The 18,187-nt window shown below is 39.3% G+C and overlaps 2 protein-coding genes across 4 annotated transcripts; both read right to left on the bottom strand.

Moving 5' to 3' along the window:
- Nucleotides 1-1,415: 1,415 nt before the first annotated feature.
- LOC106642477 (EF-hand domain-containing family member C2) lies at nt 1,416-5,540 on the bottom strand. The gene is made up of 14 exons (XM_014357265.2): nt 5,487-5,540; nt 5,006-5,170; nt 4,602-4,749; nt 4,183-4,427; nt 3,566-3,790; nt 3,177-3,409; nt 2,923-3,111; nt 2,710-2,852; nt 2,443-2,639; nt 2,248-2,384; nt 2,062-2,175; nt 1,795-1,974; nt 1,602-1,704; nt 1,416-1,535 (listed from the first exon to the last, which is right to left on the bottom strand). Exons 1-14 carry the CDS (start codon nt 5,538-5,540, stop codon nt 1,416-1,418), a joined length of 2,253 nt encoding a protein of 750 aa, XP_014212751.2.
- Nucleotides 5,541-6,475: 935 nt separating this feature from the next.
- On the bottom strand, nt 6,476-16,792 carry Esyt2 (extended synaptotagmin-like protein 2). Of its 3 annotated transcripts, none has more exons than XM_089592871.1 (17): nt 16,429-16,792; nt 13,509-13,976; nt 13,280-13,438; nt 12,940-13,016; nt 12,800-12,866; nt 12,585-12,730; nt 12,378-12,498; nt 12,116-12,286; nt 11,612-11,697; nt 9,412-9,460; nt 9,240-9,329; nt 9,071-9,157; nt 8,821-8,979; nt 8,505-8,657; nt 8,324-8,432; nt 7,926-8,226; nt 6,476-7,840 (listed from the first exon to the last, which is right to left on the bottom strand). In XM_089592871.1, the coding sequence occupies exons 2-17, from the start codon at nt 13,929-13,931 to the stop codon at nt 7,513-7,515; spliced, it is 2,526 nt and encodes an 841-aa protein (XP_089448997.1). In that variant the 5' UTR covers nt 13,932-13,976; nt 16,429-16,792; the 3' UTR covers nt 6,476-7,512. The 3 variants fall into 3 exon arrangements, with proteins under 3 accessions (XP_089448997.1, XP_089448995.1, XP_089448996.1); XM_089592869.1 differs by lacking the exon at nt 11,612-11,697 and adding an exon at nt 10,127-10,218; XM_089592870.1 differs by lacking the exon at nt 11,612-11,697 and adding an exon at nt 10,127-10,218 and having other exon boundaries at nt 13,509-13,961.
- Nucleotides 16,793-18,187: the final 1,395 nt, after the last annotated feature.

Genomic DNA, 18,187 nt, shown 5'->3' with positions numbered 1-18,187 from the left:
GTTACGTATCTTGTATTGCTTTCTTTGTGCCATATTCCATTATCTCGTTGTTTCTAAATGTGATACAACAAAGTATGTACCATCTCGATGCGTGAAAAGCTACGGTATACTTGAAGAAAAAAAAAAAAAAATTCCAATTCGTTCGACTTAATTTTACAACATATACATATACTTATCTATAGTTATACAGTCTAATGGACGAGGAGTAGAGAGGAGTAATATATATATAATAATGAGGTAACAATAGCACGGAGAGCAGTACGAAAAATTTATATGAATGTAAATCGTGTCTAGAATATTACATACATACATTAAATAGATGATTCAGTGCATACGTAATATATATATAGTCACGCTAATGCTCCGATATCGTAAGAGCATGTATATCTCATATATAGCGCATTATAATCATATACAGCCAATTGTTATCTGTCGTTGTTGCACATGACTACTACGTAATATATTGTATACTTATTTACTTACTTCGGATCTTGTGTGTGTGTTTTTTTCTCCCAAGTAGGTGTCCGTGAACTATATGTGTATACGTGTGTGGGTGTGTGTTTATATCGATACAAGTTACAAAAAAAAAAAAAAAAAAAAAAAAAAAGAATCAAGCGCGAGGTGAAAATCCCTTGGAAATGTGACAACGAACGCGTTAATTGTCCACGTGGGTCGCTTTAAAAAGCTTTTTAAACGTCTCGACGAGATACGTACACCGTATCGGTTTAATGGTTGAATTTTCGCGTCACGGGATTATACGATACCAATAATGGATTTACGCGGTTTGCTCTCGCACAACATGTATACATATGTATGCGACATGAATATTCTTATTAGCGAGCCAAGTGAAGTCGAGATGTATAATTTTTTTTTTTTTTTTTTTTTCCATCGCACGTATCTGACAAAAGAAAATACGAGGTGCACCTTTCGCGGTATCCGAGTGATAACTCGTCGTAAATCATATACCCCGGGGTAAATTGTTTTTCGTCTCGCGTTTGTCGAATGATCGGTTTCTATTATTTATCGCATGTACCGACATATGAATGTGTATCTACGTAAATGTACTTTTCTCGTACTATATCGATAGCCTTGTATAACTTTGAATATTATTTGTCCACACCTACGACCGTAGGCGTTGCAGAGACAAAACGAGAAAGAGCAATCGCCATGTAAATACACGTAGGGAGCGAGAACAGCTCGAACTTTCAATGTCAACGACGCATTGTATTCGAATGTCATTGTACCGTAATAAACGCATCAAAACGCAACCACAAAAAAAATTACCGTATGTATATATATCCATGTGCAAAATTTAATTTCTCTATCCCCATAAGCTAAAACAGGAGAATCGGAGTGATGTACATGTTTTTGCGTTGCTCTCAAATTTTCCGAGCTCAGGGTTTTGTACCGATATTTTATGCGTCGCTCGGTTTTTCTACGGAAAGTCTCTCCTCCAAGCCGAGGTCCCTTAAAAATGAGCACCAGTCGATTTTGTTGCAATCCTTGGGCTCTTCCGCAGCCGTCCAGCGGATACCCTGTTGGCAAAATAATGTTACGATCACGGGCGATCGAAAAACAAATTCACCCCACGATATACCAACCTTCAAGTTGATCGGCAGTGTCGGTGGCGTGGGATTGATCCTCACGTTGAGAAAACAAATAAGATCCGAGCAGTCGACGTGTCCTTGCTCGTTTTTCCCAAGCCTATACATGGTTTCACAAAGTAAACGATAAAAAAAAACCAATATATATTACCAACAACTCTGATGGAATTTTTACACCCTGTAGACTTACCGATCCAGCATGAGATCGATCAGTTCGAGCTCGAGAGGTACTCGGTTGGCGCGCAGTATCGTGTAAAGTTCGTCCTTGCCGAGGTGGCCCTTTTTCTCCCTGTCCCGGTCTCGGATGTCCTCCTCGAGCCTATCCAACTCTTGCCACACGTGACGATTCAATTCCGTGTGCACCAGTGCTCTGCGATCAAAAAAATTCGTCTTTTTTTTTCTACCCCCTCCCGAGTGAAGATTATCGCCGTAGGTTAAGAAAAAAAAACCCACGTACCTCACGTACTCCCGCGGATAAGTTTCCCTGCGCTCGCATAGCGCGTAGCGGCGCGCAAGGGCCAAAACTTCGTGCTCGGTCACGTTGTCTCCCAAGTGCTCCACCAACGCTTCCCTGGAAAATGAACAAACGAGCACAAAGTACAAGCACCTCCATCGTGATCCCACGTACAAGCACGTGGTTTACCTGAGACGAGACAGAGTCAAGATCACCGGTGAGCCGTCTGACTCGGGGGGCGAGTACGCGCCGACAAACTCCCGGTACACGGGTCTCAGGGCCTCCCGGAGCTTCCCCATTATCGCTCGAACGTTGGACATGGGAAACTATAAAAATACATATACGTAAAGACGAGGCGTCACCCAATAGTATACGTATATATACCTCTGTGTGGTGACGCTCCATGTAGTTGAAGGTGTACTCGTCCGCGCCAACGAGTTGGAATTTGAAGCCGTAGAGGGTGACCGTGGCACCGACGTAAAAGTGCTGGGGCTCGTAGTACCGCGGCTCCTCGCTCGCGAACACGTTCTGTCCTGGCAGCCGGGCTCGCGCGTACTGCTGGAACATACTCTTGTTTCGACCTGGCGAACCGAGAGTTGAAACGAGCGATGGCATTTTGTTTTTTCAATTTTGTCGATTCGATGGCCCAACCTTTTTTCTCGCAGACGATCTCGGGGATCGACACGGTGTTGTCGAACAGCCGGACGTTGACGACGAAGCACCGGTCAGCGTTCGCGGGTACGTCGGATATCATTTTCGCCGCGAACCTCAGGACGCGGTTATCGTTTTTTTGGCTGGAACGTTAGGAGGGAGCAACGTTAGAAAAAAACACATCGTCGTCCCTTACCGATTTTTCGTCCTTACTTTTCGTAGCGAAAGAATCGATCGGTAAGCATTTTCGGTCGCTTGGGCACCATCGAGAAGCAGTTGACCAAGGAATCCTCGTACGAGCCGAAGCCATTGTACGGCGGCACCTGGAACCTATGCTCGGCTCGGTCGCTTTGCTGATCGTCGGCTTTCAACGGCGTGAAATCGTCCAGGCCGTACTTTGTCCTTGAACCGGTTACAAATGTTAAGCATAACGTCACATTTTTTTGTTTCCCTAAATTTACGCTCACCTGTAGTACTCCTTTGTAAAATCGTCCATGTCGGCGAGTACGACCTTGCGCCCGAAAACGTTCAGTTGGGCGCCGATCGCGAGATCGCAGTCCCTGTAGTAGCGCCCACCAGCCGATCGGCCGTCATTGTACGACTTGTCGGTCACGTAGTAACTGCGCTCGACGTTCTCCCCGAGGACGTTTAGCAGCGTCAGAGGATCGCTGCTCCCGATCGGCTCTATTTCCGCGAAAAACTAAAAAGACCACGATTTGCCGATCTGTATGAGGACAAGTAACAGCCGATCCTGTTTACCAACAATTGCTCAAACTTTGAGGAACTCGTTTTGCGAGATGTACAAACAACACATAGGGTACAATTTTTTTTTTAAAGAAAAACGCTTGGGCATTACTTTGGGTAGTTTCAATCGTTTGACGATCAAGGATCTCTTGGCCGGGCTGCCGGAATTGGGCAGTCTCTCGATGACCTCCATGCTACCGTCCACCAGGTAGTAGAGCACCTCCAGATTGTGGACGTAGCCGTAGGGCACGTCGGAATCGTCCCAAGTGCCAAAGAACCGGAGCACCATGCCGTCGTATTTAAAAAAGTTGCCCAAATTGCACTCCTCTTTGTTCCTCTGCCGCAAAACCGGCCCGGCCTGGATGAAAAAAAAAAAAAAAAAAAAAAAAAACAAGAGACGAAAATTCACAGTCGAGGATGTAATAAGTTTAGGGAGCTATTCACATAGACATTTTTTGCTTATTTCATTGTGAACGTTCATATTGAAAAGGGGGTTCCACAGGTTCCACTGTTCCGCTAAACTCAAAGTGAGTGAACAGACTGAACAGACCTATACCTCTTTTTCCATCAGGCAACAAAGCCTATGGTCGCAACTATGTTGACTGACAGAGAACACAGCATAGGTCTGTTCAGTCTGTTCACTCACTTTGAGTTTAGCGGAACAGTGGAACCCCCTTTTCAATATGAACGTTCACAATAAAATAAGCAAAAAACGTCTATGTGAATAGCTCCGAGGTTTCGGCTGAAAGTTGATCGCACTCTTTTGTGTTTGGGGTTGGCGGGCGGCTCGAGGGGATCCGGCACGGGGATTCCCATTCGGTTCAAAAAGTGCCGGGTGAACTTGTCGCAGTTGTAGATCTTGTACACGCGGCCGAAGATCCGGGGCTCCCTGCCAACGTTAAGGTCGAGGATGTCAAAGTAACGGTACTTCACCGGATCCGGCAGTGGAATCCTTTGGCGGCGCACCAGGACACCTACCAGCACGCATAGAAGATCATACAGTTTATTTTATTAATATTTTTTTTTTTTTTTTTTTTTACATACGATACGAGGAAATCTCGACTCTCGGTGAAGTGGCAGCTGATATCGCGCGTAATGGCAGGGGACGACACAAGAGCAAACATATATATACGTATGCACACACGTACCTTGCTCGAGGCCGCTATTGTCCACGGACGGCTCGGAAACTTTCATCGTTCCGTCCTCGAGAAAGAAGCTTATGTTGACTAGGCGAATCCTGTATGGGAAACGGCCCTCGTGGATGCTCTCTTGGAAGTAGGCATTGAACATGAGCCGCTGCTCACCAAGTTTGAAACATGAGGGTAAGTAATTGCTCGTAAAGTCCTTACATCATACACACATACATATACGTGACTCGAAAGAAAAGGGAATAGCTACTCGAATGGATTACTTTTTTTCTCTTTTTTTTTTAGTCCTGAATTTATTTGGGGTTTGGCGATGCATTGTTAAAACACACTAGCTTTACGAATCACCAAGTATACATCGCATGGATGTTACAAGTTAGTCGTGACTTTTTGAATCAAACACAAACCTGACCGTCGAGGGATAGCCAAGGGGGTCTCGGGGGCAGCTCCCCCCAGGCGTACAAAGCCGGGTAGCGGTCGTGGGGCGATCTCTTGGACTTGTCGGCCAGGTAGTACACGCCATCGTGCAACTTGTCGAATTCCATCGACCTGTTGAACCGCGTACGGCCCACCTTCAATGTCAGCAGATTTTTATTTGAGCCGCTTTCAACGCGGGAGAAAGTAACGATTTTTTTTTTTTTTTTCATCGTCAGAATAATATTTTTACTTTCATAGTACACAGATGCCCGATGGCTCATTGTTGATCAAACGGGAGGACAATGATGTATGTATATATCGTATTGCTGACGATTAACCACAATAAATGGAATAAACGCCTTTATCCAGACGCAAAAGTATCGTACGTTGTTGACTTTACCGAGTCGCAAAATTATGTATTTGGATGAAATTTGTTTGATGATCAACCAATTAAGGTAACTATAAACTCACATTGGTATTGAAGTTATATCCCGGGAGACAAGGCAACTGCTGGACTTGGTTCATCTTTGAAAGTGAAACCTCCACCACCGTGACATTAAATTTTAAAACAAATCCGTCAAGCACTTGTCGATAAAAATGGACGACGGAGTGTTACGCGATGTGAGTTCCGGATTCCAAAAGAGTATCTATTTATCGGGGTTTCCTTGGCGATGAGTATAACCAAGGAGTAGCGTGTATGATCGATAACCATACATTTGGGAGATTGGAAAAAGGGATGCAAAAAATGAGTCTTCGTGTGTATTTTTCCTGAAGTAATTTTTTTTTATTTTTTATTTTCACTTAGCCTTTATTTTTGTACGTAGACATAATGTAGCAAAAATTTTGTATAAATGTAATAATGCACTTCTGTTAGTCTCGTCAAATAGCATTAGTCTAGGGAAAAAACTTACACCCTATGTAGTTGCATAGCACATTATTTTATGTAAAATCATTGAGGTATTTTAGAGAAAATTAACACTTCTCTCTGTAGATAACTGCTAAAACGAACTCTTTTTTTTATTCATTATCATATTCAATGACTAACTTCAACGATAACAGTTGATGTATATATTTTTAATATTTTGTAAATATATTTCATAGCTGTATTATTATGGCTTGTGCTATATTATATATATTTTGTATAAAACGCTCAGCGTTTTTTTAATTGGTAATATTTATTTTCACTTACATACTATGAAATACAATAAAGTTTATGATTTATTTTAAAATTCACTTAAAATCATCAGCGTTCAATGGCGCAAATGAGAAATTTGTTAAGGTAATTTTTTTTCTCTTTTTTTCTTATTTGAGTTATTCTAAAATATATTGATTTTTTATAACAATTTTGTTTTCGATTGTTCAAAATTCATTTTTAAACGATATCATATTAGAAAAAAATTTTTTGCTTATTTGATTTAAATATTAAAAGAAATAATATTCAAGATTTACTTTACAAAAAAAAAGAAAAAAAATCAAATTTAATATTTTGCACCAGTGAAATATTGATTATTGATTATTTTCTCGTGTATTCAACAAGGCTTTCAAAAAAAGTACAACCTTTGCCTTTATACGTTATCACACATTTTAGGGATTATGCGTCTGTCCGTGAGACTTTGACATCTGTGATTAATTTTTTTTTTCTTATGTTAAAATATGATGGTTGAACGTCCAGTGGACCATAAGATTATAATAATATTAGTAATAATGAAAATTGAAAGAAGTTAACATCTAGATATTAAAATAAAAATAAGCGAGTTTAAAGGTTTCTAATGTGTAAAGATTAACATACGGATAAAGTGTGATTCAAAAGTATGTTGTACTAAAAAAAAAAAATAATTGTGACGACTTTGCTTGGCTAACATTTTTCGTATGGCATTGGGGATTATTATTGTTATTATTATCACACAGCTCAGGCTGTACATATGAACTATATCACTTTGTATGTAACATTAATTTAGCAGCCATGAATTTTAACAAGAAAATCTCAATCAATGTAAGAATTTTTTTTTCAAATGACAACAGAGGACCAAGCGACCGAGAAAAAAGAAAGAAAATCTTAAAAAACGGTTTAACACATGATTAGACCGCTGTACAGAAATGTAAAGCTGCGAATACTGAATCACTGCAGCGTTAAAAAAAAAAGAAAAAAAGAATTTCACTTTTGTTTAAGTAAATTATCTTTAGATGGCAGTATCGAATAAAAAATCGCTCACAATACACTTTGACCAAAGTTGGCGTACAAAAAAAACGTACATAGAGATACGCATAGAAAACTCTGTTACATCATAACCATAGTATAATGAAAAAAAAAGAAAAGAATATACTCGTGTAAAAACAGTCGAGAGTTTGGTTGCAATGTACACCACCCGGTGATTCTTGCCTATACAATCATACCCTCGAGTAAGCCACATCAGCCCCAATCCAAGGGCCTCTGTCACCTGGGCAGGCACGAACCAAACAATCGCCGATAGTATCTCCTCTTGAGTTTCAGCCTCTTCTAGTCTTTGGACTCGGGTTGTAGGTCGTACCAGCTGGTAAGGGACTGGCTGAAGTCGATCTCGGACAATTTGATGAGCACCTGGCCCATGCAATTGCTGCCGGTCGACAGCCAGCCTTTTTGCGTGCACACCGCGAGCTCGAGGACACGAGAATTGACGTCGCCCTGCGAGACCAAGTACTCAAACTCCTCGTCAAAGATCGGGTTGCAGTTGTCCTTCATAACTGCGGTCTTGCGTTTGGTCTCCTTGTGCTTGTCGGGAAGTAGGTAGAGCTTGACGTACGGATCGGGGATGTTTGACGAGTCATTCGCCGGCAGTGGGAGATTACTGCGACGCGCGAGCGATTATTATTATTATTATTATTATTATCATCATTATTAAAATACCAAAACAAGTAAGTATATGTACTCACGCCACTTTGTGTACGACAACGATGAGCTTCTGTCTTTGAACGCTGTATTTTAGGGTCAGTTGGATGCGGCCGAGCTTACTGCTGCCCGAGTAGGATGTCACGCTCGGGTTTCTGCGAATGAGTCCTGGCGAGTCCTCGCGGATTGACGAATATTGAGGAATCGCGGACGTGGGAGCCACGGTGCCGTTTTTTTGCTCCTCGGCATCATCATGCTCGGCTATTAACTTGGGGTTGGTAACGTTGCTCACGTTACTCCGCATTGAGTCTTTCGATGCTTGGCGTTTTAGGGAAACGTCCGATACTGAAAAACGGGTCACGTCAATAATGCGGGTCTTTGGGAAATATGGTGACAATGGCGTGTAAAACCAGAGGGAATAGGGGTATGCACAAGGTCTTACCAATGCTGGACACACTCGATTCTTGCCGCTCGATCTTCTTATTGAGACTCTGAATGTCCTCGTCCTCTTCATTGTCAGACGTAAATTCCGGCTCTTCGTACTTTAAGACCTGAACGCGTCAATAACATATTTTAGTCAGCATCGGCTTAAAGGGAGGAAACAAATGTGTTTTTACACGCACCCTTAGTTTCATCGACAGGGAGACTTTGCTCTCGGAGCCGCTTTTTTGCAAGTCAAACGGTTGCAGTTTCATTTCCAAGTCAGCCATTGCCAAGAGATTCGACAGATTGTAGTTGAACGTTCCAATTTGGGTTGCGGATTTAAAGTCGACGATCTGCGCGATAGCAACAAATTCAAGACATAAACGATGCGAGGAAAAATTCCCAGGAAAATTGACTACGAAAAACCGCTTCGGTAAAAATCTCGCAGGTGTTGGGTGGTTTTATTGTGAAAGGTATTCGTAGTCACTTTTCTGGCCAAGGGGACTTTAAAATTACCTTGACGTGCAAAATTCCGGTCTCGGGGTTACCTACGAGCATAGTGAAGCCTTGCTCCCACACGGGATTGCTAGATCTGAAGATCGTGCCCGTTCTCTCTACCTTGCCGCCGACGCTGGCCTCCAAGTAGACATCGGGTTGTTTGTTACCTTTCAAACACTTGTACGGAAAAATAATCATTTTTTTTTATACGAGCCAATATTTTTAATCACTTGGCAATTAAAAGTTACGCTTTGGGTGATCATCTTACGGGTAAGTTTTTGGCAGAGTCGACGTAGAGAATCAGCACGGCAGTGCTCATCGAAGTTACGCGCAATTCTTGGGTTTCTTTTAGAGCCTGAGACAATTTAACTTTGCTTGTAATACAATTACTTTTACAAAAGCTGGAATGCAAAATATGTAGAGCCGATAGAACTTACGGCTTTTAGATCATTGGCGCTTTTGGATAGTTGAAGCCAGACAAGGTGAAGATGAACCATTCCGTGTTTCGCCAATTCCAACGATATCCACTGGAAAAAAGGCAAAAACGAGTGAGTTTGAGAAAAGAAAAAAAAAAAAAAAAACCCTCCAATCGTAGAAAATTCAACTTACCTTGTCGATTGTTCCCTTCCTCTTAACACGGCTAACTTCGATAGTTGCCCTTGATTGGGAAAAATTTAACATTAGCATTTTCACAAATTAGAGAAATTTCAGCTGATGGTAATGATGTGCGCGTGAGTCTGCTTTTAATATCAAAGCTGCATGCCGAAAGTATATTGAAAGAAACTTTAAAAGCCTTTAACCAACTTATTACAATTTTAGCGATTCGCAAGTAATACATAATTATATGGTATACAGTTTTACGATGCACCGATACCGGAAGCTACGCTACAGTAATACAAGCAATTCAACTAATTTCAATGTAAGCTCAACACAAGGTATTTATGTCTATTATGCAAAAGAAAAAGCTGTAGCTACGTTATTGTGAAAATACGTGTACTATTACTACACAAACTATAATATCATACGAAAAAAAAAAAAAAAAAAAAAAAAAAAAATTGGTTGAACTCTGCAAGATAAAAATATTATTTCATGCGTTAATCACTGCCATGCAGACAGATATAAACATTCCGGTTGAATGCGTCACTAATTTTGTCAGGCTATACACAATATATGCTCGTACTGCTAGAAAAATCTATAATTATTGGATAACAAAGTTGATTAATGGTCCAATAGTCATCAAAGTAATCGTAGAAGAGTATATAATGATGGATATGTCATATTGTAACTTGGATCGAGTAAACGTAATTTTATGAGGATTGTGTACCTGCCAAGGGAGTCGTCGGATCCGGTGGCGTCTTGGTCAAAAAGATGGGCTTCTAACATGTTGCCGGGATCCGAGTTTGTTTCCATTACGCACTGCCACCACACACATATTAACAGGCTTTTTTTAGTTAGTGCTCGCCACGAGCGTGGATCGAGTTTTCATTCACATTATTTGTATTATTTGCAACCAAGTAAATATCACTTGCGGGTATATATATATATATTGTTACGTTGTTACATCGTGGGTTACGTACATTCTTTGGAATCCTGTTTTTTTTTTTTTTCCGTTTCAAGTTAAAAACACAATTCAAGTCAAGGTTTTGAATAACAATTTCGAGTGTTACAATACATTTCCAACGAAAAATAAAAACAATAAAACAGCAGTGTTAATGACATTGTGAAGATTACAATGATAAAAGGATATAGTTCAGGTAACAAAGAAAACCTCCATCATTCGAGAGGATAAAAAAGATGGGTTGAAAATACAACGGTAGCGAGACCAATTTAGATTTTCTTTGTTACTTTTTTACTTTTCATGGGATGACTTCACCTTCCACATAAAGTACGTAAGTTAGGAAAATTAATACCGAGTGTATACATGTATATGACAAAGAAAAAATGTATGAGATATAGTATTAACTTACATTGAAAATGATGATTATCACGCCGGTTGTTAGAAAAAGATTATTCAATGTGAGCACGCACCAAAATCGCAACAACGTTATTAGTGAACAACATTGGTATACGTGTAAATTTTTTATAATCAACATGCCTCAAATATGTAATGTAAAATAATGAAACTTTGCCAAACGCATGCCAAGAGTCACACACAGCTATTGTCTTATGTTAATTGTTACTACCTTCCGAGAAAGTCGTCAACGTGCACCCCGGGAACGTTCGGATCCCAATCCCAAATAGTTAACTCGACTTCTTGCTTAATGACGCTACATATCAGAGTCTACGTGGTAGTATAGTGAGAGAAAAAAATAAATAAACAAGTTACAACCAATTTATCTAGTTTCGAGTCTTGAATGCAGAATTTACATGATGAAAATGTAAATCCTCATTTTTCTCACGTACTGGAAAAAATTTTATCAGTCAAAACAATCTTAATTGGTAAAAAAAAAAAAAAAAAAAACTGTACACCAAAAAGCAGCAACCAATATGCTAGAAGATTCATGTAAAATACTGTTAACAGATCACAGGCATGCTAAGCAAACAGTAAAAATCGATTGTAAAATGTACAAACAATATACAATGTTTGATATTTTGTTGGATATATGTACGATTGTATGTTTTGTGATAAGAATAACGTGTTTCAAATATAACTGTACATTAAAAAAATAAAAAAAATAATAATAAAAAGTGTAATTTTTGTTTACTGACTGTATGGTTTTAAGGAAAAAAAAAAAAAAAAAGAAAAATTACGAGTGTACTCTGAGTTATGAATGAAGATGTTGAACGAAGCGATGATAGTATATCATACCTGCCAAGGCTTTCATTTTGCTTAGTATCGTCAAAGTCCCAGACATCGACCGCAAGCTGTTGAGCGATGGCCGACGAGACGACACACTGTATCAACGCACAACACAAGTAACAACAACACGGTACATTCATACATACCAAGTTTTAGGGTGATTTATGAGAATTTTTTCCGAAAACAATAGAACGCTTTGTCAAATCGTACGATGATTATACCTCAGTGATTTTTATTAAGATGAAAAGTCGTATGAAAAAACCAAAATGAAATTTAAAAACAGTTTGAAAGTGTATTGTTCCCTGTCATATATTTTGATTTCCTGTGTGTGATTATTTTTGTATAATCAAGCCGGTAACCTTCGATTGCACGGATAATAAATCTTACCACATTTTTAAAATCAAATCGGTACGAAGAATAGTTCAAAAATTGAACCTCATCAAGAAAAAAAAAAAAAAAAAGCACATGCAGAAAAACTTGCTGGGGTCATTTGGATGATGATAAAAAACATACCTCGCACCAAAAGTCCCATTTGGGATCTACGGAATTGTCTATGGTTTTGGTTCTGAATTCTTGAGCCCCCACCGTGACCACGGCATAGGGATCGGATTTTCCCTTACCCAGCATACCAATGTCTTTTTTCATGAGATGCTTCGCTTGTACAACGTGAATTCTCAGGACACCCTGAAATCGAGAACCAACGCGACGTATACGTTTCAATAAAATATCCAACGTGACAAATGGATTTTTTCACTACAAAAATACATCCTCTTACCTCTGGTTCCGGGGTTTTCAGTGATTCGGCAGAGACTTCGGCAGCTAATGGCACACTAAATTTATTCGGCAGAACGGCGAGTGCGGCTATTTGTTGGCAAATTATTTTTCTCAGCACATCGCTACAAATTAATTTATCAAAATTAATCACATTACACGAATTTTACGTTATTTTCACACAACAAACCATATACATGCTATATAATACCTGAATCCGGGGAGATCGAGCACATCGGCAATGCCGACCAGATTAAAATCTACTGTTGGGCAGTTCAAAAAGAACACCTGCACGCCTCCCACGATTGGCACGACTGGTATAAGTGGTTTTAAGGTCACGCGCAGCATACCTCTCAACTAATGTCAAATAAAAGTCTTTGTATTGAAAATCTGTGCGTATCATACGAAAGTTCAGTATTGAAATACCTGAAAATCTTTAATTCCTGCCTTGTAGGTACCCATCGTAAATGTAACATCGCAATCTCCAGCGTACCTAAACAGTTGGCAAGCAAATACACGTGAGAATCGAATCGGTTAATTTTTCTTTAACATTCAAAAACACTTACATCACATCCATATCAAGCACCACTTCGTTTCTGGACGTATTCTTGTCGTAAGCTTTGACACCATTGATTTTTGGGGGCTGCAAGAAACGAGCGTTAACCAATTTCCATGGATTTTTCAAAATATTTCATTGCGCGTACGAGCGATTCCCCATAAAATAATCTACTTGAAGCATGGATTTTTTTTTTTTTACCGATTTCTCGAGAGGAAACCTCAATTATCGGTAATTTCATCGTAAGCTATACGTATGGGGCATGGATTTAAAGTTCAGAAAGCTCCAAACTGTACGTTACTTATGAGTAATCGCTCGCACACTTGTGCATGCGTAGCCAATCGACTCACAATTCTACCCAAGACAATCCGGTCGAAGCAAAATTCTTTCCCCATTCCGGGGAACTTGACCTCGTAATCGGCCAGACATTCGGTGATTTTCTGCTGGATAACAGTTTTGCACAGATCCCGGGCGTAGTGGTTGACACTCGGCCACATTTTGTAAAGCATCTGGGGAGGAAAAAAAAAAAAAAAAAAATCGGCAAATGATCGGACGATCGGTATACATACAAGTACTCACTTGGTTCAGCCACTCGGCTCTATCGTAATCCGGAAAGTAGACCCAAGTGGGCAACTCGTCGATTCTACTTTCGATGATGAGTTTTTCTTTCGACAACGCGGTAGCTTGGGCCGTCAGTCTCTTCAACTCCCCATCCTTTTTCCTTTCACCCTTGAGCACGACGTACGCGATCGGGGCCACCAGCCAAGCCAAACTCCAGTTCATGTAGCCCATGCCCCATATGAGGCTGACTGTGGCTAGTTTCAGGGCGACCGACTTGGCTATCGAGCCGTAAGTCATGTACGGCCAAGTTTTCGGCGCCTCGATCTTTTCCCCGGCACTGGGATCGGTTTCCACGAGTCCCGAAGCCAGTGACATCATGCACGCGCCGGCAGGCCAGGCTTTTGCCTTTGCACCTGCAGCCTCGGTGTTGGAATCACCCATGTTGCCTCTATTTTCCGGGTGCAATCACTCCTGCAAATGAAATTCCTTTTCCAACGAATGTATCGGTAAGTCACACCTTTTTTTCTTTTCAAACTAACTTATAAGTATACTCGCTTGGAGAAGACGGTTTACAAACTAAGTGATTCCAATTGAGAAACAACGGGTTTGTCGTTTGAAAAATTGTCCCAATTAAAATCGAATTAATGGAGCGTGGATAACAAAAAACAAATTTCTTTGTTCGAATGACATTAGAAATTGGGAATAACCAGTCGTTACTGGCGGGGCCGTGATATGAGAGAAATCGTTAGTCGATGGCTAGAGACATGTATATACTCTTTCAAAACGCGATAAGAAATGCGTGTACTTTGTACCGAAGGTATGGCAACGAGTATGTATAATATACATAGGGAGTAGAGACACGTAAGCGTATGCTGGTGAAGTTACACGCATCATGTTTAACTTTAGCTTATGTCAAAATTAATGATTATCCCACTTCCCCGAAGGAGTAGGAGCCGATGACGAGGAAGACTTGTCTGCCGGTCACCGGCGAGGAAGGCGCTTGCGGTACAATTGATGAAGCAATGGCATATTGCATACGCATCATCATGCCCGTGGGGTCAAAACTAGGAGATTTCTGGAATATAGCGCGCGTATATGGGTCACTTCGTGAGAACTGATAGTTACTCCACGTTTGAGCCGTTTTGAAACGCCACATTAATTATTTCACGTGTTTTAAATTGTTTTCTTTTCTTCCAAGTATGTATCTACTTATTCCGAGGTGAAATCGAAGAATTGTATTGCTTCAGGTGAAATGCATTGAATTTTTAAAAATGTCACTTTTCGTGGTGTAAATGGCAAGACCCTCCTGTATGTTGGAAAGTCAATATCAATGTTATATTCTTCTGTCGGACTTTGGAATTGCCTTTTTTAGTATACTGCATTTTGTCATGTTATTAAAGCTTTCTTTTTGATTGAAAATTGAATTTTTTGAAAACAGGCCCAAAAGTTTAAAATTTCGGAAGTTCCGTTGCACCATCACCTACACGTATGATAAACATGTTAGTTATGAAAATCACCCACTTTCTGAAAGTTCTTAAAAATGTTATGTATCATTCTTTATTTTACGTTAAATATTAATCATGTATATTACTAGGCGTGACACGAATATTCACTAATGACAAACGTACGTGTATTATAATATTTAAAAGCGTAAATTAAATATACTGTGCAGTGTAAAGAAAAGTATATACATTTATATATATATATATTATGCAGAATCGAGACAGACTATCCAACAGCTTGAATTAAAGTATTGACTTTCATTTTTTCATACACATTAATGCAAGATTAAAAAGATGAAAAAAAAAAACAATAAATAAATAATTTAACGCAACTGGAAGCCTTAAACCAGTGTATACATAAATATATTTCGTAATATTTGAAAAATGATGTAAACAATTTATCTACATGAAGGAAGCTATTAATCGAAATTAAATTAATCGAAAGCGCGTTAAATTAATCGAAATTTCCATACGAGGGTGCACTTGTGATAAATAGTTTGAAATTACTCTCTGATCTATTTGAGAATGACACAAGCCTCCGAATTATGTGTTAAAGCATCTTTTTTTTTAAGCTCACCATACCGATAGGTAAGAAATAACAGTAGTAATAAGACAATGAGTAAAAATACACCAATGACGCGACAAGAGAACGAGATTAAAAAGGTATAAGTACACTGTTGTTCTCTAGCGTATGCTATGTTTCCACCACACACATATGCTTTATGTTAGTTTTCACCGTGACGTCATCCTGTACTTATACTTATGTGTAATGTATTCCCCATATAGGAACCTTGCGTTGTATCATGCGAGGCATATATAATATATGTTACAACATCGAGATGCGCAAGCTTGGCGAAAATTATTATTGTTGCAGGATATACGCATACGTGGTACACACCTATGCAAATGTGTACAAAACACGTGGAATGACGAATTTTTATCTTCGCACTTTACGAGCGGGTATATACATAATTATATACCCATGCATTTTACGATAAAGCCGGTATTCGTTGTTGGTGTTTCGCGATGAAGTAAAAATAGAAAGTGGAGAAAAAAAAAAAAAGAAAAAGAAAAAAAGAGTTGTAATTTCGCATACTTCGTAATAATACAAATGATTCTGTGACGGCGCTAAAAAGGAATGCGCCTTACAGTAGGTATGTGGAGACCTTGATATCGCGATCATCAAGTGTACATAATTAAAATAAAAAAAATACTTAATTCGATATGCCACAAAAATAAAGCTCGAGTTTTTTTGTATTGACGACGTAAAAATACCAGTGGTTGAGCTTAACGAGCTTTTAAGTGCAATATAATGTATCCGTGATGTTCACACCTATATTTAATATCAATCCAATAGACGAATCTAATAAATCGATGGAGTCGAGTGTACGTGTTTTTACGCACAAGCAATTCAGAAGGACAGCAAAAATACTTACCAATCAAACAGCTTGACCGGTGTCTGTACTTATTTTGGCTACACTTATACTCGAGGGACTACAAAATCACTCAAAAGGCGCGCGCGCGTGTGCGTGTATATATATACAAGAGTCCATGCACGCACAGAGGCATATATATATGTATTAGATATGTTCCTATTTTTCCGTGGTCCGCATATAGCCAACGCAGCCGAGGGAGCTTGAAAAAAGCTTCGACTCGCAAAAAAGACCACAGCCCAAGATTTTCCCCTAATAGTTGTACGCGAGCCACGCGACTATCGCACCTTTTCGATTTTTCACTTATACTGAGTATGTGAGTAAGTACAGTGTAGGGGGATCGGTGAGCTTGTGCGTCAGCTGATGATGTTCCGGAACGACTGCCCTGCTCAGCTGCTATATGTACTTGGCTGCGCGCCGGGCATATATATAGCGACGAATGGGTGGGATCGTTAATCGCATACGTTGAAATCTACGAAAAATATAAGTGTCAGTTATCGGAACGATTTTTAAATCGGTGACGGGGTTTCGTGTATGTAAATTACTTACCGATCAACAGCACACCTTTTAGGTATAATTATGGATTTTCATTCTGGAAAAAGTTACGACTGCACAAGAAATACGTTGGCACGAAAAATCACTCGGTTTTGCTTGAAGATTATTTATTACCCACTCAACGCGAGACTAACGAGTTGGCAATGTACAAGAAGCCATTGAAGGTGTTTCGAATGAGCTTTAGTGGGAGCTTTGCAACATTTTAATATTCGAAGAAAAAAAAAGGGGCGCGCTACTTGAGATTAATTTTACCAATCACTGAGTATAACATTGGAAATTTACAAGCAAAACCTCCTATGTCCATCATTTTTTATTTGCTACCACGTGTCGCAATTCCATGGCGCAAATAATCTCACGCCAAGTTGAAATTCAACCTGATAAAACCGTTATTTCATAATATAAAATAGTTTTTTTTTTCTCTTCTTCCTACAGTGTATCTTTACTCCGGTAGTATAAAAAAAAAAAATAAAAACAAAAATAATGTCTCGGAGAGGGAACCAAATTGGTCGGACGAAGCCCAAGACAATCTGCCGCGTGTATTGCGCAAATACTTTTTATTTCGTTATACATCCATGTTAATAATTTACTCAATCTCCCGTTTTTCGGAGATTTCGACGTATATAATATCGCGTATAGACGCAGACGTGCAATAATGTATACATAAGATCGTCTTCCCTTTCCCACTTTTAATTTCTTACTTTGTTTATTACTTTTTTTCTGGTACTATGCGAATATAGAAGGTGTCGCATCGGTGATGGTAACGATGGATTTTTAAAAATAATTTACTGTTCCTTTACGATAAATTGAACTCGCGTACTTTACACATGTAAAAGTAAAATAGTGGTGGAATTTTCACGCTACATCTTTTGCAAATTTATGGTTAATAGTATTTTATCATTATTTTTGTACATGTAATAGATTACTTACGAAACGAACAACGTAATACCTACTTTTTTTTCAATATGAATAAGTGAAGATAATCCCACCACTACTTTGGTCAGTGAACGCGATGCGTTTGACTGCAAAACCAGTGAAATTGACGAAATTGATTAATTTATTCATGAATAAGAGACAATTTTCCCTGAAGTTCATTCATACTTCGCGTACCAAGAATCGGCTCACTAATATTAATGCACAACAAAAAGATTTAAAGTTGAAATCTGTAAAGACTATATTACCCCATACCCATTTATCTGTAAATTTATTC

This window comes from Copidosoma floridanum, unplaced genomic scaffold (assembly GCF_036245765.1).
Source record: "Copidosoma floridanum isolate Cflo_tuat_1 unplaced genomic scaffold, Cflo_Japanese_pri ptg000019l, whole genome shotgun sequence".
NCBI classification, from domain to species: Eukaryota; Metazoa; Arthropoda; class Insecta; order Hymenoptera; family Encyrtidae; genus Copidosoma; species Copidosoma floridanum.
This window is presented reverse-complemented; position numbering and strand designations above follow the sequence as displayed.